Source organism: Lepisosteus platostomus, chromosome 26, assembly GCF_059453375.1.
Source record: "Lepisosteus platostomus isolate fLepPlt1 chromosome 26, fLepPlt1.hap1, whole genome shotgun sequence".
NCBI lineage: Eukaryota > Metazoa > Chordata > Actinopteri > Semionotiformes > Lepisosteidae > Lepisosteus > Lepisosteus platostomus.
The window spans coordinates 7,149,023-7,169,175 of record NC_142636.1 but is presented as its reverse complement, the minus strand read 5'-3'; the positions used below and the strand labels follow the sequence as shown (position 1 = coordinate 7,169,175).

Genomic DNA, 20,153 nt, shown 5'->3' with positions numbered 1-20,153 from the left:
AAGGGGACTTGATAGTACAATATTCAAAATCCTCAAAGGCCAATCCAGTGAACTTCAGAATTAGCTGCACAGCAGAGGCTGTACAAGTGGAAACTACATGTAAGTGCATTTAAAAAGGACAACAGGAAGCAAAGGGCTGTGGAAGTGTGGAACAAGCTACATAGCCACATGTTTGAAGCTGATACCCTGGCTTCTTTCAGTCAGTGAGTAGATGGCCTCCTCCTGTTTGTAACTCTACTTCTAAAGGGAAATTTATTTCAAGGGTGTTTTGTGCAACTCGTCGCTTACCTCTGTCTTGCTGGCAAGGTCTGTGAGCTCGTCCTGAAGAGAACTTGCGCTTCCCAGGGTCCCATTTTCTCACAGAGCAAGACGCAGTTCTGGTCGAGCTACCTGGGAGACCCCCGCCACGCAAATTGACCTTTGCCCTTGTCCTCAAGAGCTCGGTTGCGCAATGAAACTCTGGAGCGCTACAGCTGACCGCAGTCACCAGCCCCTCAGACACCCTGTCGGGTCATCAGCCCCATCCTCCTCCCCGCCGGTGGAGTTGATTCGGCCCCCTCGGCGCGAGACGGGGAGCCCGCGGAGCCTGCTGTCAGAGCTCCGCTCTGCGGAATGTTTTTCTGTCCTCGACGGCTGCCTTTCCAACAGCAAAGCCACAAGGATTACAACACCGACTCCATGTCTTGTGTAATTTGAGGGGGGGTGGGGGAGTAGATTGATTTTTTTTTTCCAGTGCTGTTTGCCTTATGAAAGGGAGGTTTTGTAAGAAAGCTGGCTGGCGTTCCACAGTGGTGCTGGGAGTGCCAAACTGGGCACGGGTGAGAGGATTCACCCTCCCCTGTCAGCTGTCCCCCCTCCCCACCCACCCCCTGTTTTGCCAGCGCTGTGTTCACCACCATGTGGAGGAAAAGGATGTTTGAGCGATGCCGTGAGTTTACCATCAAGATGTTTCCTATCCGTTTCCTCTTGTTTGTCTGATGGGGCTCCCCTGCGCTTGATCGCCCGGAGGACTAGCAGACAGCTGGATGGCAAGAGAGCAGGACGGGGGGTTTGCTGGCTTGTTGGACTGGGCATGGAAAAACAAAATCAGCTTGGCTCCATTTCAGCCCACTTATAAACCCGAATCGGTTCCGAATCACCGCAGGGAATTGTTTTGGAGAATACCGAGCAGGTAAACAGTGGGTGTGCTAATCCCCGAGTCCAGGGATCGTTCTGCTAGGATTCCGGGACACTCTGTACCGGAACGTTGTGTCAACACTTGTATGAAACAGTGAGGAAGGTTTTTCTCTCAGGAGCTGAGCCTGAGCTTGGCTTTACACGTCCTGTCATCCTATATTCACGCTTGTGTCCCGCCAAAGGCAGGTCCCCTCGTGTCCACACTATTAAAGACACGCTTGTGTCACGCGAAAGACAGGTCCCCTCGTGTCCACACTACCAAAGACATGCTTGTGTCACGCGAAAGACAGGTCCCCTCGTGTCCACACTACCAAAGACACGCTTGTGTCACACGAAAGACAGGTCCCCTTGTGTCCACACTACCAAAGACATGCTTGTGTCACATGAAAGACAGGTTCCCTCGTGTCCACACTACCAACGAAGGTGCTCGAACTCTGGAGACTACGTTTTTAACTGGAATGAGGATCGTTAGCGGAAAGCTGGATCCTTCAACAGCTGGTGAACTGAAATCCCTGCCTATATACAGTACCCCGGTGTCTCTGGTGACTGATTTAACAGTGCTGTATAGTTCTGAAGACACATTCTGGGGTCTGTATATCAGTCAGGACCATCACCCCAGTACTGTCAGCCTGCAGCCAGAACATCTGTGTTACACACACGGGCTGCACTCGGCTGTGTCAATTCACAAAAGTGGCTCTCTTGGAAAGAGGTGCAGCTGGGTTCAGATTTATTAGTGCTGAAATCGGAGGCCCCTGCTGCTCTTAAAAATCTGTTGTACATGCCTTTCTGCTCTGTGCACGTGATCTTATTTTGTATCTGTTGCTGTATTTTGGAAAATAAAGATTGTTGAAAAAAACATACTCTGAGAATACAAATATTAGGGGAAGGTGATGCAATGCAGGAGATTAAATGAGATATAATGGAATTCAGCACATGGGCTTGAGAGTTACTAGCAGACCTTTATCAGTTCATTAAAACAGTCTATCAGTACCAGCAGCTTGTTTTTGTTTTGTTTTATTGACTAGTTTTGAGTCACACTTGTGACAATGTGTGTCCTCTCAGGGGACAGCTGATATGTGGTCCTTTCCAGTCTGGGAAAGGGAAGTGCTTTTTTTTTTTGCTGACTTGTTTGTTTGCCCCTCCTTCCCTCAAAGCCCCCCTCCCAATTTTGGCCTAGCTTTTCCTTTTCCTTGTCGGAGAGGAGCGATTTCCAGATGGGACAGCTGTCCACGAGCCATCCCAGCTCCAGCTGCCCCTCGTCCTGTTTGCACAGGAAGTGCTGTTTGCGTGTGCGTTTGTTTGCTGGGATGCCCTCCTGGACCGATCGCGTCTTCCTGCTCGAAGTATTTCCAGGAACCTGACATCGGCGGCTCTGAGTGGGTCCTTAAAAAAGGGCGCTGAGGCCCGTGAGAAAGAGCCCTTCGACAGTGGTTCTGAAAGTGCTGCAGAGGGCCAGCATGCAGTAAGTCTTCTTGGCCTTTTAGAGTTAATCAGCAATGTTCAAGACCTTAGAAGACCAGTGAAACTGGAGCAGATCACCTCGTGTGCCGAAGATGAACTATTCTCAGGTTTTACGCTGTTGATGATTTAAAGAGACACTGATACCGCTCTCTCCTTCGCAGTCTTGACATGCAGAATGGACCTGTGTCCTCTTCTTGCTCTCGGTTCATCCCGATCGAACGCAAAACCGTTTGAATGAGCCGGCAAACAGGGCAGACGAGGGGGGGGAGGATAACCAGCGCCGGAAATCTCTCCTTGGTCGGCTGTAAGCTCGTTCCGAGCTGTCGAGCGATGGCTCCAGGCAGCTCCGGCCTCCGGTTTCCTCTCTTCTGCTGCTTTTCAGCCCAGCTCTAGTTTTCACTGCCCAATCAAGCTGACGAGCACAGCCCGGTTCACTGCTTAAACAAGGTTGGAGGTGGTGGATAAAGTTATCAGCTGGCTCCGTTTCTCCAACAGCAATATCATTCGCCTCCGTTCTCCACTAGCTCCCGAATGCAGGAGCTGGTTTGGGCAGGGGGCGCAGGTCTCCGAGAGGAGAGCCTGAGTGTCGAGACAGAGGGGGTATCGTAATCTCATACTAATCCCCCCCCCGCCCAGGTGTGACTGTGAACAAGTGAGCCACAGACTCCGGCTCCTAAGAGATCGGATCAGATCACTTTATTGATCATATACAATTTCTTGCATTAGGAATTTGTCTTTTCACATACCCCAACTTGCTCTCCATGAGACGCATAGACGGGGAGAGAGGCTAGGGGTCAGAGCGCGGGGTCAGCCATTTATACGGCACCCCTGGAGCAGTTGGGGTTCAGGGCCTTGCTCAGGGGCCCACCAAAGTAGGATTCCTCTGCCGGCTGTGGGATATAAACTGGCAACCTTCCAGCCACAGGCACAGATCCTGAGCCACAGAGCCACTGCTCCGCCCCTTACTGACCTCACATCCTGTCAGCAGAGAGATTCATGGCTTGAATTTCGTGTGAAGAGCCTAAGAACAGTAAACAGGGCAGTGATCTTCCTGATTCACCATTTGGATTGAAAATGAGTTGTAAACAAATTAGGGTAACTGTAATCATTTTCAAAATCTAGAGTTGCTCCAGACTTTAGCTTTAACACTGAAGTGACACTTGAAGACGGGACTTCCAAATTCTGGTCAATGTGTCTGTTTTTATTGAGCCCAGCTCTCTGTCACTTAATTAAGCTCCTAATTTAAGTGATTACTTGCTTAAGTAGCCATTTGACATTGTGTTCAGGTGCTGAAACAGTGCTGATTTAAAGCTTCTTTCTTGCAAGAGTGGATAACAACAATGAAGCCTGCAGGAGCCTGATATTTTAGGTGGAAGCAATAAAACAGTTTGAGTTAATGATTCACCTGATGTTTATCCCTATAATGTTACTTTTATTGTTTTTATAGGAAATGGTAGGAAGGGTTTTTTTTTTTTACAGGGTACTTTCCAGTTAGCAATGATGAAAATCCCCAAACGATGTGATTTCTTATCTGAATAATTTGTTCAGTAATCCTCTCTTATTGTGAGATAACTCGACTCGGCGTGTGCCATGAATGAGAATTGAAGGATCTCTCACTATCGTGTGCTTGGGAAAGAGACAGCCCTTCGTTGGTGTGGCACTCATCGCGATAGAGTCTGTCGCACTCGAACAAGCTGATCTGCTTTTCTCTCTCTGGCCCCGTTTCAGAATTTTCTGCTGATTTGGGGCTACGCTTCATTTTCTCTTTTTTTTTTACTTTCTCAAACAACGGAAAACATCTGTTTTGTGTATCGTTGTTACATCGCAGATATATTTACTGGCGTACCAAGTGGTATTTGTTTCAAGATTGCGCTAGCGATGCCTAGGCTTTGCTGCCTCTTAGGATGTCAGACCTCTTGATCCACGCGTGTGTATTCCTGTGTGCAGTGGAAGCAGCTGCCCACAGCCACGCTGCTGTAATGCTTCTGTATCACAGTGTTACCTCTCAGCCATCCGATGCAGGCGAGTCCTGCAGTGACGAGCTGCCTGTGTGATTGGCGGTTGATCCGAATGGGAGTGGTAGCACAGCCAGATCACAGCACGCGTGCAGAGCCGCAAATTGTTTGGCCGTTTTCCCTCTAAAGTCAAAGAGAAGGAGAAAGGACAGATGGGCAGTGTTGGCACAGCAACCCAGGGTCTGTGATCGGACTTGGCGGAAGTGAAGAGAGACCATAGAGGTGACCGGCCAAGGCCAGCAGGCATATCACTCTGCAGCTCCCAGCTGGCAGCCCCACTGGAGCTCAGCAGGTGTGAGCCTGGTCAGTACCTGGATGGGAGACACCTGGGAAAGCTAAGGCTTCTGCTGGAAGTGGTGTCAGTGGGACCAGCGGGGGGCGCTCACCCTGCGGTCTGTGTGGGTCCTAATGCCCCAGTATAGTGGCAGAGACATTATACTGTAAAAAGGCACCGCCCTTCGGGTAAGACATAAAACTGAGGTCCTGACTCTCTGTGGTCATTAAAAATCCCAGGGCATTTCTCGAAAAGAGTAGGGGTGTAACCCCGGCGTCCTGGTCAAATTTCCCCCTGGCCTTTACCAATCATGGCCTCCTAATAATCCCCATCTCTGAACTGGCTTCATTACTCTGCTCTCCTCCCCACTGAGAGCTGGTGTGTGGGGAGCGTTCTGGCGCACTATGGCTGCCGTCGCATCATCCAGGTGGGGCTGCACACTGCTGGTGGTGGAGGGGATCCCCATTACCTGTAAAGCACTTTGAGTGGAGTGTCCAGAAATGCGCTGTATAAGTGTAAGTTATTATTAATATTATTATTATTATTATTATTATTATTATTATTAAGGCCAGCAAGAGTGACCGCTCATCTCTGCAACGCCCACTGCCGCTCTGTACTGACAAACATCTGGCCCCCGCCGGCCTCCCCCTCATCAACCTGGCCGGGGGGAGGCGTCCCCAGACCGCTGATCGAAGGAGAGGATGATCTTTCAAGACATCAGAAAGGTTCTGATCCGAGAGGGGGGGTCGTTCTCGTCAGTGAAGACCGCCCGCGCCACGCCACCCTGTTTCTTCTGGTCAAAGCTCGTTTGGTCTGTGAGGTCTTTGGCCACCTTCAGGTGTGGGTTGTGCCAGGATCCAGTTTGACCTGGCAGATAAATACAAGCGCATATGAAAATGTTCTGTCTGCAGTGCAGTAAGGACACCGTGGTTTGTAGGCCTGGGTGGTCCCTGTGCTGTTCGAGCCCTGGCAGGTCTCGCGTATCCCTCCTTGGTTTTCGCTTGGAACATGAAAAGAGACCTTGACAGCCGATACAGTAGCCAGAAACGCTCAAACACACACAGTGTTACACAGTCACTCTCCTGCGTGCAGCTAGGGCAGAAAATGGGAGGCAAAAATATTTGAATTTGAAGGCCAGGGGTTTGCAGTCATGGTCTAGAGAGAACCATCTGGAGTCATCAGTATTTAAAGGGAATAGCTCTGTATTAGATACACTCACCCCGAGTGACCTTCAGCGGAGGACAGATGCTGTGGGTAGCATTTCAGACAACACATCTGAAGGGGAGCCATTCTGGACTCATTAGCTGATATAGCCTGATGGAAATGACAAGTTGCATTCAGTGTTTCAAGGGTTTCAGAGCTAGGAACTACAGCTGTAGCCAACTGATTTTATAGTTGAGACCAGGAATGGGCAGCTCTGGTCCTAGTGGTCCAGAAGATCTGATCGATTCTCTTCTTTGGATTAAGAAGTCTAATTTTCTCATTCCTCTTCCTCAGGCCTCTTAGGTTTTAGGTCAGCCTAAGCTGATCAGTAAAACGTAGCTGTAAAGCCTGCAAAGCTGTGGTCAGACTTGCCTGTCCCTAGTCAAGTTGAAGCGGTTCACAGTCAGGCGTCTTCCACCTCGAGTCTTCAGGTTTGCGATCCAGACACTGTTAGTTTGAGCCTGGGTCTTGTCACTCTCCGACTGAGAGTGGGGTTCCTGGTATGGCAGAGCTCCCTTGTCTTCCTGGCAAACTGCGGCTCCTGTGGCTTGCTGGGTGCCAGCAGGGCCAGGGGCTCAAAGTGAGAGCCGCAGGCCCTCCTGTCAGGCACTGGAGATGTTGCAGTGTGTCTAAGGGCAAAGGGCCCTGCAGGTGGTTATGATGGGGGACCTGTACTTGTCCACGTCTCACTCTCTGCCATGTGGGTACTGAAGTCAAGGCCAGGCAGCTGAGTCACAAAACGGTTGGAGATTCCAGACTGGGAGGGTATAGAATAAGAAAATAACGCATCCTTGTTGTCATTTGGGGCGTTGACTCTAGTTGTTGATGAAGGTTTATTCCCTGCTGAAAAGAGAAGGAAAGAAACGCACCGTTTCGGCTGTGGAACGTTCTACGGGTGTGAGATTGATGACTAGTTGTTGATTTGTAAGCTCAGTATGTTGTACGTGTCTTACAGCCACACTGGTCTACACACCTGAAACATCACTGCTACCAGAGAAGCCTCCAGTCAGGCTGTTCACTCAGCAACTACCATAACAGCTTAGATCAGGGTGTAGGTCTGTCTCAACTGCATGCAAGTAACCTCCACTTTCCTCGTTTTCCCAGTGGATATTTAAGATCAGTGATGATAGTCCGCACTGCTCGTCTTGGTGTTCCCTTGCTTAATGCTTCTTAATAAAAGTATCTCTCTCGACTTTGATTACCCCATGTCGTCTTCTCCATGCATCAGCCCTGTTTGCCCTTCATGCTTTGTCTTGGACGTCTTTGCCTTTGACCCTTGCCCGTTCGATGATAACTCCGGTTTGTGCTGTGGACTTCAGACTCACCTTCGCTCGCCTGCACCAGTCTGCTCAGCTGCAGAACACACAGCTGGATTCCTCCTTCTGCCTCAGATCTCTTGCTTCACCTGGTCAGTGTGGCAGTGTGACAGTGAACAGGGAGCTGCTGTTCTGTGTTACAGACGTATCGTTGTGATTGGCGCACATGGGATGGTTTGAACAGAGGGTATTCCAATAGAAACTTGGCAGCCCTTCAGCTGCTGGCTCTGTGTGCGACTGCGTTTCTTTAACTGGGGGAACAAAAGTGAGACTGCAATTCAGTTGTGAATCATGTGTGTTCAGGGACCAGGGTTAATCCCCTTCCATTGCTCTTGGAATAAAAAAGACAAGCAAAAGAGACTGTGTCTGACTGCAGAGATTCACAAAAGAAATATTCCATTCTCTGGGTGTTGTTGTTATAGGTGGGGTTTAGACAGGCGGTGACAGACACTCCGGACTGAAGAAGTGCAAGACTCAGCAATTATTTATCCTCTCTTGGATTCAAAGGACAGAAAACAGGAATGTCACATGTTTTTGTGTTTCACCGTGTGGATCTAAATCAAAACCGTAACTGTTTCTGATTAACAAATTTGACAGTTTAACATTCAATAGGCTTGACTGTTCATGCAGTCCGCAGATCTCCCGGCCAGTGATCCTCAACTATACCTATTAAACCCACTGGAAAAATCCCAACGATCCAGGCGTTCCCTGAAAGGGGTGGTTAGAGAGGGAAGCAGGGGTTCACCGTTACTTCAGTCCTGAGTTCTGGAAAATGGCTTAAGCTGTCAATACTGGAGGAGCTGAGTAAATACTTTCTAGCTGTAGAGTATTAAACGGGCTATGATGACATTAAATTTATGAGTGCACAATGATGACTCCTAATGATTTGTGAGGTGTCTTTGGCCCTGTGTTTTTCACACCCCAAAACTGATGTTTCCTCTCCAGCATAAGAGCAGACGAATAGGAGGCCATTCAGGTCACCTAGCCTGTTGGGTAGTTAGTAGCTAATTGATCCAATGATTTCCTCCGGCTAATGCATGGGTCCGATAATAGAGCTGCGTAGCTTGTTCCACTCTCTCACCACTCTTGGGGTAAAGAAATGTCTTCTGCTCCTGTTTTTAAATGCATTTCCACATAGTTTCCACTGGTGTTGTCTGGTTCTGCTTATCCTGAAGACGTCTGCTGCCTTGACTTCATCGGTGCCTGTGAGGATTTTGAATACCTGCATCAGTTCCCCCATAGGCTTTTCTGTTCATGACTAAGGAGGTTCAGTTCCTTCTGCCTGTCAGTGTTGGGCATTGCCTCAGGACCCAGATGTTCAATTTCCTTAATCAGTTTCCCTTCAGGATCAATAAAGCCTTATCTATCTATGTTCAAGTGTGTCCACGGATGCTGCACATGGCTTTTGTCACTGAAAGTCCTGGCACGTCTAGAAGATTGCCACTGTGGCGTCGTTAGGAAGTGCACAGCTACTGTCCCTAATACTGAATGTTGGCCGAATGTTGTTCAGTTTGCTATGCTGTAGTTTGTTTGATGCGTGTAAAGAGTGCGAGCTCATGGACACCCGAGCACCAGAAACACGTATACGCTCCTGCAGCTTAGTATGTGCTGCACAGCAGTGTTTCTCAGCCTTTTTCATGCCATGGCAGACTCGAATAAATCTGAACATTACCGACACCCTGCCTCCCCTCCCATCCACCCCGTACACAGACACATCACCGGCCTGAGCGCGTGGTTATGAGAATGACCAATACTTATATAGCGACAAATATGTCGATTTCAGTGCCTGATCTACGTTTGCCCATCAACAGGTTAATCGAGTTCCGTGTCTCGGAGGCTGAGGAGGATGTAATATCGATGGTAGCAGACCATTCGGCTTGCAGTCTCTCCAGTCTTCTCCCTTCCTGAAAGGAGGTACAGCCAGCTCCTCTGTTCTTGAACTGCTGATCAGCAGGGTTGGTATAAGGACCTGGCTGCCTTTGCACTGCAGTGGTGCAGTGAGGGATTGAAAGGGCTGTAGGCTGGGGAGTGAGGGAAGTCAGGCGGCAGGTCCCCCGCGCGGGCAGTGTGTGAACACTGTGGGAGTATCCTGTTATTGCTTTCCTCTGGCCCGGATCTGCGCTGAAGTCTCAGTGAGCTGCTGCAGAGATGCTTCATTCCGGGATCAAGCGGGCCAGTCAGTGAGCGCGGTGCAGCTTGAATTCCCTGCTGCTCTGTTAGCTTGGCCAGCAGCCATAGCACCCTGCAGCTCCCAGCTGGCAGCCCCACTGGAGCTCAGCAGGTGTGAGCCTGGCCAGTACCTGGAGGGGAGACTCCTGGGAAAGGTGTTGGTGAGGCCAGCAGGGCGCGCTCACCCTGTGGTCTGTGTGGGTCCTAATGCCCCAGTATAGTTAAAGGGACATCATACTGTAAAAAGGCACCGTGCTTCATTAAAACTGAGGCCCTGACTCTATGTGGTCATTAAAAATTCCAGGGCATTTCTATATAAGAGTAGGGGTGTTACCCCTGTGTCCTGTTCAAATTTCCCCCTGGCTTTTACCCATCATGGCCTCCTAATAATCCCCATCTCTGAACTGGCTTTATCACTCTGCTCTCCCCACTGGGAGCGGACTGGTGCGTCATCCAGGTGGGGGATACACACTGGTGGTGCTGGAGGGGATCCCCATTACCTGTGAAAAGCTTTGAGTGGAGTGTCCAGAAAAGCACTATAGAAGTGTGAGAAATTATTATTATTATTATTATTATTATTATTATTATTATTATTATTAGTATTAGTATTAGTATTAGTAGTAGTAGTAGTAGTAGTAGTAGAAGTAGATGTCCTACTTGCTCGTCCTGACATGAGACAGCAGCACTTGGGCCACAGGCTCATGTGAAAAACGGCCGACTGCGCCTTTTCTGACGGGGAAATACAGGCTGTGAAGACCCTGCTTCCATGACACACCACAAACCACGACCCCACCAGCAGCCCGTCAGGCGGTCTTTCTCAGCACAGGGGGCTCAGAAGGCAGCTCTCACCGCCTGTGCGCTGCCAGCAGTGTGAAAACACAGACCCCACTTTCTGTTCACACCTGTTGCCTGTTCTGGAGTTCTGAATAGCTCTGTGACCGGAGGATTGTGTCGGTGCTGGGAAAGCCTTGTAATGGAGGCACCCTGCTGTCTGAGAGCCATTTCAAAGCACTGGTGTTCTGTAGTGGGTGAGTGGCTCTTGACATGCATTGATCTTGCCCTGCTAGTCTTGCACTAATGACTTGCACCGTCACCAGCTACTGTATGTACAGTACAAGATATGATCTTTCCAATCGACTCGATTGCATTTCCTTAGAGCTTTCTTTTAATCATTAATTGCTGTTATTGATTGCCAGCTTGTGTTTGGACTGTCGGGGGAGACCGGAGCACTTGGAGGAAACCCACACAAACACAGGGAGAACATGCAAACTCCACACAGACAGCACCCCAGGAATTGAACACAGGACCCCAGCGCTGCAAGGCAGCAATGCTCCCCACTGCACCACAATGCCACTCCAGTAAAACAAGTATTATTATCCATGCGGAATATGCTTTATGCATGTTATGAATTTGCCGTCGCCTTCTGTAAATGAATACGCCTGCCTCGTTTCACAAACCTTTTCCCAGAAATCAGTCACACAGATCAGTTACTTTTACACGTCTTAACGTTGGAAGCGCTTGTTGGCTCAGAGTGAACCAACGCAAATTGTGTAAGACGCGCTCGGCGTTCGAGCTGACTTGTTTTAGATGAAGGGTAATCCGAGACCGGCCTACTGGGAGCATGCCGTGTCTCCTACGGATGTGAACTGTTTTCCTGGGAGCTCCTGCTGCTGCTCCTGTCTTTGAGAAACGCCAAGGTGGAAGAACTCCCATTGGCTTGCGGACTCGGAACTGGGCGCCGGGCACCGTCGGTCTCTGCTTCCTCACGTTTGACAGTACCGGCGCCGGTAGATCCAGAGAAATCCACTACGAGCGATCAGCTGTGTCAACACCAGAGCCCTTCAGTAGCGTAAAGAAAAGCCTTTGTCTAATTCCGGCAACACAATTTCTGGAGTGTAAAAAATAAAGTGTTTCAGTGGTTTTTGGATGTAATCAAAATCTCAACAAAGTAGAAACCGATGTTTTTCATTCTGTGTAAAAAACAAACCCTTGCCAAGCAGAGATAAATCCAATAAACACGTATTAAGTGCTCTTGTTAAGTGCCCTAGAAATGCACAATTACTGGAAAAAGGCTTACTTACCGACTCCCAGTAAAAATCCCTGTTGGATCTATTTTTTTCACCCTCCGGCTTCTGGGGACCAGGGCTGGGTTATGTGAGAGTGCAGTATATGCGTGGCGTCTCCTATTTTATTAAAAATAAGAAGAATTCCTTGCAGTTGTGTAGCACTTTTCCCAAAGTGACTTACATACAGGGGACCCACTTCACCCTCCACTGCATTGCAGCCCCCACCTGGGTGACCCACAGCTGGCAACTGCACCTGCAGCAGGTGAGGTAGAGACCTAACAGGGTGCTTCACCTTAAATCAAGGGGGAACGTTAGGAAGGCCAGACGGGACGCCAGTCCATCGCAGGGCAGACATGCGGACAAACCACAGAGGCGCACACACTCATGCCAGGGCCAACATTCCCAAAAGCCCCTTCACCCACCAGCATGGACTGGGGGAGGAAACCCGAGCATCTGGAGGAAATGCACGCAAACATGAGGAGAACGTGCAAACTCCACACAGACAGCTCCACCCGGGTCCAGAACTGAATGCAGGGCCCTACTGTGAGGTAGGAGTGCTGGGAAAAAGCGCCACCTACTGGTCCACCATCACCATTTATAGCAGCAACATGGTTTTCCTCTGAGGTCTCCCTTCCCAGTACTGACCAGGCCCTGTGCTGCTTAGTCTTCACTAGTGAATTCCAGTGAGATGTCCAGCCGAGCAAAGCCATCGCACTGTTAGCGTGAAGAATGAAAGTGCTCAAGAGTGAAAGGAGGTTACAGTTGAGAGCAGCTGGTTGCTCTGAGGAGCTCTGCAAGTCATTTATTGAAGGATCCCAGGAGGGTCCCTGGGAACTGGCTACACAAAGCAACTCTTGGGAACTCGTTGAGTTTTGTCCTTTTGCTCGTTTGAAACCTACAGCGGTTTTGCAGTTCTGCAGTTTTGGCCATATTTGCCTCGGATTTAGCTGCTCTACATCCAAAGAAAAGTGGATGTTGAAGTTGATCATCCATGGCAGACTGATCATACAGGTGGCTCCCTCACTGTGACCAAATGGGAATGCTGGGATTTGTGCATCCAGTGCTGCGTGACTCATAGTCTTGTGATCTGTCGCGATTTATAGCTGCAGTTTGCTGCAGTTCTCGGTGTTCTGGGCCTTTGGCGAGTTCTGTCCCCTCCTCCGCCTCCTCCACTCCTCTTCCTGTGCAGCTCAGGCTGCGCTCGGCCGCCTGTCTCCCCGTCCGTAATCCGTAGCCGGCCTCAGTCATGTTTTTCCTCTCTTCCCCATCCTGCGCCCAGTTCCAAAACAGTGACTAATATTTTCTACCTCGATTAACAGCTCAGCCCGCAAATGCAGGGGCTCGGCGCTCGCTCTGATCACTCCCATGTGCGGGTGGCTCCTATTACATAACCGAGAGGCAGAGAAAAAAAACACTCCACAGCCTTACTCCCTGCTTCTATACACACAGAACCAGTGCAGCAGGGATCCCCAAGCTGCTCTCTGCGACCCCAGCCTCATCTGCTTTTAATTGTAGCCCAGCTCTTGGTTACTTGATTGAGCTCACAGAATAATAGTGGCTTAATTAGATTTCTTTAGTGGCTTAATTTTATTGGATTTTGAGATGCCTGTAAGGTTTTCATGTCACTTGAAACCTGTTTCTTTGCTGAAAATGAGCCAAAACCCCGCAGTTAAGGTATCGATTAATAACTGATTGCTTCACTTTGGTCATTGAGAGCTGTATCCATGAGGCACTGGACAGAGGCCAGTTACACTCTCAGTGAGTTTCTTCATAGGTTCTCCCTTGACTCTGCCTTGGGCTCGGGGAGAGGCAAAAAGCATCAGGAAATATTAAAGCCAACAGCCAAGTCAGTAAAGTGGGCCCAGGTCTAGTGCAAGTGTTCACATTACTCCTATCCTGGAGTCCTTGCACTGGCTTTCGGTCAAATTCCATGTAGACTTTAAAATCCTCATGCTCACCTATAAGGCTCGCAACCTTCGCTTTTCTAATTCTGCCCTCCTTACTGTCCCCCAAGCCCATCTACATTGTATGGGTGACAGGGCCTTCTCCTGTTATGCCCCCAAGCTCTGGAATTCTTTGCCCAAGGATATCAGAGAGTCACCTTCTCTAAACTCCTTCAAATCCAGACTCAAAACCCTCTTCTTCAGGAAAGCCTTTACTGAACTGGTTCCACTCTTCACCCCTCTGCTTTTCTTAGTACCACCATCCACGGTCTCCTCTGTATATTGTAATTGTGTCTTATCTTGTGTAGTCTTCTTATTTATTGTTGTTGTCTTCTTATTTATTGTTGTCATCCTGTAAAGTGCTTTGAGAAGCCACCTTTAAAGGCGCTATATAAAATAAAGTTTATGATTATTATTATTGATGATTTGGCTACACTATCATGAGCACAGACAGGATGTAAACCAACAGACACTACTGTATTGTCTCTGATCAGCTGCTTACAGGAACTGAAGTCACTTTTTTCCCTGAGCGATTGAGCACGAAGGGTCTTACAAAAAGTAGCTGGACGCCTTGAATTCGCTACTGCAGTGAAGAGAAACAGATTGTAAGAGCCTGGTGCCAGCAACAAGGTGCTGATGGGCCCAGTCACAGAGACTCTGGCCAGTTAGCTCAGGGGAAGTGCTTGTTAGGGTGAGATTGTGTTGTTGTCCAGGTCACGGGGCTCGATCGGCACTCCCAGTGAGCCCCGTCATCAGCTGAACCCCTCAGGTATCACCCCCCGTTTGGGGGTGACACTGGCCAGTCCTCCACAGAATCACGTCTGTCAGCAGCAAGAACAGCTTAAACACCATGTGGCGTTTCATTCAGCAGGTCCTGAAGTGTTTGGAGCATGATCCCAGGCCATTTTTTTTAATGGATCGGCCTTGTTCGGTCTCTGTGTTGAGGGTAACGGAGAGCAGGGATTGAATTGCACAGGTTCCCCTAAGCTCTCAGTAGAGTTGTGATTGTCCTGGGCCATGGGGGGTAATGGAAGTCTGTCCCTGTCTCTTCCTTAAGCCCATCCACACAGTGCCTGAGAGGTTGAGATTGAGAGAGTCTGAGTGGGGTCTCTGGTGGCAGCATTGCTAATGCCCTGGCCAGCGGGTGCCCCTGTGTGTTTCATGATCAAGAGCCTAAAAAAGGAGAGTTGCACTTACAGGTATGGCTAACAGCTTGTACATGTTGGCTCTCAACAAGAGAAAGATCCCTTGTTTCTCATCACCAATGCAGCACTTTCACCATGTATGACAGAAAAATACCAGGGTTAAAAAACTGGCTGAACAAATAGAACTTGAGGTCTGGAGTTTGGCCATCACTGCCTTGACAGTGGGAGAGCCTCCTGATTGGCTGTGGTGGACCTAAGAGAGCCTCCTGATTGGCTGTGCTGGACCTGGGAGAGCCTCCTGATTGGCTGTGGCGGACCTGGGAGAGCCTCCTGATTGGCTGTGCTGGACCTGGGAGAGACTTCAGATTGGCCGCGAGGGAGGTAGGAGACTTCTGGTTGGCTGGTTCTTCAGACCCCCTTGGAGGGTGCCTGACCTCACATCATGCCTGCTCCGGACTCCAGCGCTGACTCCACTGATGGACTGGCAGCAATGGCTTCCAAGTCTGTCGCAACACGGGAGCCGATGGGACCTGCAGGTCTGGATTTGGCTGCCGCTGTCTTAATGAAGCAACAGAGAGGTTCTGTAACAGGGTTTTAGTGACTTCAGAATCGGTACCTCTTGACAGGGGTGGGTAGTGGGAATAGAACCATCCCAAAGTTAGAATAAAGGCTGCAGTGTTACTCCGGGCCTTCATCCAACTTGGCAGGAATTCCTGCCATGGTTTAAAATAAGCGTTTACTGTGGTAACGCGCCGCATTATTAGAAACAGCGCACAGTAAAGGCGTGGTGAAGGCGGGAAAGCTCTGTGTGCAACACACAATGCATTTGTGAAGAGCTGGGAAGAAGCACAGCAAACAGCTGAGGGCGCGGTGTAGCCGTGTCGCACAGCTCCAGGTACACGACCCCGAGGAGAGACCTGCCCCTCGACACGGCACCGCACCGCACCGGTCCGCCGCCTGTCCGTCACCCGGCGGCCGCGCCGGCGTGTGTTTCTCATTGCCGTCTGGGACCCTGTTGCGGTTACCACAGTTTATTAAAGAAAGCAGACTTTAGAAAATAAATGAGTGATTAAAAACTGTTTACCCTTAAAAAAAACCGGGCCCTGGTAAAACTGAATTGCCCTCAGTTAATGAAAGCCATTCGCGCGCTCCTATAAACCCTGTTTTTTTTTCCTGCGTGCTTAGTTTTTTCTCATTCTTTCCCCCCAGTACCTTACTGGGAGCCAGGTTTTAAATTCGTTCCTTGCAAGAAAAAAAAAACAGGGGGAATTTTCGTGCAGAGCGATTTATGTGACTGTTAAGGGATTCGGTGGTCCGGGGGCCCCGCGGAGCCGCCGCGCTCTGAAACACCTCGGGCTCGCGGATCGGTTAGGGGGGACAGGGTCCGCGCGGCCCGTGCTCATCGCTTGACGTCATCAGCCCCCCGAACGTCAATCAGGCGTCTCTAGAACTTTCCCACAGAATGTTTTTTTTTCCTCTTTGCGGCTGGGATAACATCCGGGCATGTTTGGCCACTGTCTCAAATGCATTAATTTTTTTTGTGTCTTAATTTTCTGTTGTCAGTTTTTATGGTGCTTTGCATGAATATGTGACACAAACATAGCTCTGAGTTTAAACATAATAGGGACATACTGTATAGTCATTTCTGTTTTGAACATAGTGAAATTAGAAACTGCTGTGTGTCCCCAGTATTGGGACTGTGGGTTAGTTTAGGAGGTGGTTGGTTCAATAGCTCAGTGCCGGAGTGCACTGTGTTCAGAAGATCAGTGTTAGTGCTGGATTGCAGTGTGTTCAGTAGCTCAGTGTAAGAGTGCTGGGCTGCAGTGTGTTCAGCAGCTCAGTGTGTTCAGTAGTTCAGTGTGAGAGTGCTGGAGTGCAGTGTGTTCAGTAGTTCGGTGTGAGAGTACTGGAGTGCAGTGTGTTCAGTAGTTCAGTGTGAGAGTACTGGAGTGCAGTGTGTTCAGTAGTTCAGTGTGAGAATGCTGGAGTGCAGTGTGTTCAGCAGTTCAGTGTGAGAGTGCTGGAGTGCAGTGTGTTCAGTAGTTCAGTGTGTTCAGCAGTTCAGTGTGAGAGTGCTGGAGTGCAGCGTGTTCAGTAGCCCAGTGTCACAGTTGTTAACATGTAAACTAAGAAAACACTGTGGGTATAGTCAGACAAAACCACTGGCGATGGCAGGAAGCAGGCAGGCATTTTGCGTGGGATCCCTGCTACCATCTCCGTCTGCAGCCACACTGTGTGTCACACCGCTGTGCTCAGTGCGAGTGAGCAGGCAGAGGGTTTGAGCTCCAGCCCAGCCCTGCTCACACTGAGGACTGCAGACCGTCTCGTGCTCCTGTGCAGATTTCGGGACAGTCCTCGGGCCTCTTCGCAGCTCGGCTCCAGATGTCCCCTCTCTGGCGGTGCTGCACAGACACGAGGCACGTGGCTGAAAAGAACAGGGGATCAAATCACATTCCTCCCTTCCTCCAGCCAAATATTTCACCTCTGTCCCGTGGGCAGACAGCTTACATAACCTTGCAGGAAATAGACACAGTATCAGATCAGATTAACTCGCAGGCTGCCATGTCTCAGTGAGACGCTGGAAAAAGACATGAGCTCAGTACACACTCTGTGAAAGAGTGGAAAAAAAGTCAGGCTACAGCAACGACAACAAATGGAATGGATGTAGATTCATACCTTATGTTCATGAGGCCCGTAGCTTTCCTTCCAGAAAAACAAACATGCAAAGTTGGCACTGTGTCCTGTGGTTGGGGCTGAGAGCACTAAGACACCGTTAGTTTTTTTTGTACTTAAAGCCTCACTTATAAAGGATTGAAAGTAATGAATTAAACTGATATCATTGCTTTTGTAACTGATTTGATTTTGGCTGACGTTTGTATCCAAAGCGACTTCAGTTTACACACACTTCTACAGCTGGGTGTTTTCCTGGAGCAGTTTTTTCTGCTGCCCCCAGATCTCTTACAACAGAAGTATTGGCACCCTAAGTCTCCATTAAATTCTCAAGACCGTTTTTTAATACCTCTGGCTAGATTGAATGAGTATTTGTTATTGTCGAAGAAAAGTTTTGAAATTGTTGAAGAAAAGTCTTCACTCAGGTTAGGTGTGGTCAAGCAGAGTCCTTTATTCATGCGCATGGGGAGGATATAACCATGCAGATCTGAGAGCAGCCTCTCATACAGATCTGTGAGTAACCTCTCCACGAGATGGTAAATGCAATGAGTTTTATCCAGCAGATTCACACAGGAAAGCGCATTCTAAGTTTCCACATGAGGAGTTGGTTTTCTCTCTACAAACATTTCTTTGTAATTTACCACGTTCTTAAGAAGCAGTTTTACCTTGTATACATACAAAAGGAAGTATATAAATAAAAGGTGTGAAATGAGCTAGACATTCTGCTATTGTAGCATTAATATCAAAAAGTCAAATAATATGTTTGCAATTGTTCTTTCATACTGTTGCTGGGTAAAAGGCATTTTTCAAAGCCAACTAGTCACTATCTTATGCTAAAATTCTTCCACATTATACTGAAAGGGATATCACTGACGAGCATAATTAAATATGCATTTCATTAACCCAGTAAATGAAGAATTAGCCTTGGTTCAAATAAAAAAAAGTTGGGGTGAGTGCTTTGGAAATGTGTCGATAGAATTGTGCAGTTTCATAATTTATGTAGCTGTGGTACCAATGTTTCTGGCTCCTAATGGAAGGTGCTATTTATTGTAAAATACTCTGCCAAGGTAAGTTGGCAGCACGCTCAAATGTATTTATTCTAGCAGTCATTATGAAAGAGGGGGAGCGCAGTGTGTTTTTTCACAGCCCTACAGCTCACGTCTCTTAGCGGTAGGCGTGTGATTATACGTCAGAAACGACAGCAGCTGTAAGAGAAATCGGGGAGAATGGATTAGTCCCTCTTCCCTCGCTGAGCGCCGACGCTCTCCGGGCAGAGTGGGACATCGCCGTCTGCTGTGTGTTCCAGGACCATGGCCGTCACGAAGAGAGGGGCTGCCGCCGCCCTGCTGCTGGTCCCTCTGCTTGACCTGGTGTGCCCTTTGACCCCCGGGGACCCCAACGTGTGCAGCACATGGGAGAGGTGAGAGGCGCCGCCTCCTGGCCCCTTCTGTCTGCTCACCCCCTGAGATGTTCCCGATGGGCTTCACCAGAGCCGGACCTGACCTGGGCAGTGTTATTGCTACTGAGCCTAGACTGACTTCCTTATCTGAAACAGCTTAGTACCGGTACATACTGTATCATTGCACCCTGTACAACAATACTGGAGCACTGAACTGATGAACATAATTCATCAGTCAAAGCCTGCATAGTCTGTGCTTTATCCCTCAGTAGTAGTATAGCAGTGTGCCAGATGTGGAAGGAAAGTTACAAGCTAGGAGACCACAGGAAATAATGTGCGTATTTATACCGCAAAAAGCTTGCACAGGAAAAAGGATGAAAGAGGGCCGCCTGCAGTCTTGAAACCTGACAGCAGGAAGAAACAAAGCTGAACAAAAGCCTCCCTGTCATCTGATCTTCTTTAAAATCAGGAGACAGTGGTGTCCAGGAGTGCAGTGCTGGTGATAACAGTTTTTAGGCAACAAGCCTGAGAGAAGGGGCAGTGCAGTGCCTACCTGTGCGTCTTGGTCAGCTCGCCCCAGATTGAGGGAGGACAGAGTCAGAAGTTCTATACATACTAGGAGCATTCAAAGAGAAAACAGTTCCCCAGGATAATATGGTAGAATTCTACCCATGGTATGTAAATGAGGAGTCCTTCATGATCAGTTAATAAAACTCTTCGAACGGTTGTTCATTACAGGGTAAAACTCACTGATGAAAATTGCTAATGTAGCCTTTCACAAAACGGAAACAAGTGATTATTGATTAAGTCGTATGTCTATGACATGTAAGGCTAAGTAAAAGAAAGAAAACTAAACCTGGCGATCATCTTTGTGGAAGTAGGATCGTCCACCATTCTGTTTCCAAACTGCTCTATTCGGGCTCGTGGGAGAGCCGGAGTCTATCCCAATAGGCACCAGGCAGGGTATGCCCAGTCCATCACAGGGCCGACAGACACACATCAGACCCACACTCACACTCGCGCCAGGGCCGAATAACCCACCAGCATGTCTTTGGACCATGAGAGGAAACTGGAGCACCTGGAGGAAACCCACGCAAACCCGGGGAGAACATGCAAACTCCACACAGACAGCACCCCAGGAACTGAACCCAAGACGCTGTGAAGTGCTCAACACTGCAGCCCCTGAATAAGACCATCTTTTTAGAACACATCCTTTAACTTGTCCAACAACAACTAGTCTTTGTCCATCTACTCTGCGATCTACTGGCTGTGATGCCCTACTGGCATCTCATTCTGTGACCAGCCTTACTCTCGTT

General features: G+C 48.9%; 1 protein-coding gene across 3 annotated transcripts in view; it reads left to right on the top strand.

Moving 5' to 3' along the window:
- pear1 (platelet endothelial aggregation receptor 1) overlaps positions 1–20,153 on the top strand; it is a 62,814-nt gene that overhangs the window by 12,314 nt on the left and 30,347 nt on the right. For 2 of the 3 annotated variants that reach the window (XM_088620976.1, XM_088620974.1), the window contains exon 2: positions 18,745–18,858. In XM_088620976.1, coding sequence (XP_088477102.1) covers positions 18,749–18,858 — 110 coding nt within the window. In that variant the 5' untranslated portion in view covers positions 18,745–18,748. Of the gene's footprint in view, positions 1–15,251; positions 15,305–18,744; positions 18,859–20,153 lie in introns of those variants that run through there. The other variant, XM_088620975.1, reaches the window with a different exon arrangement.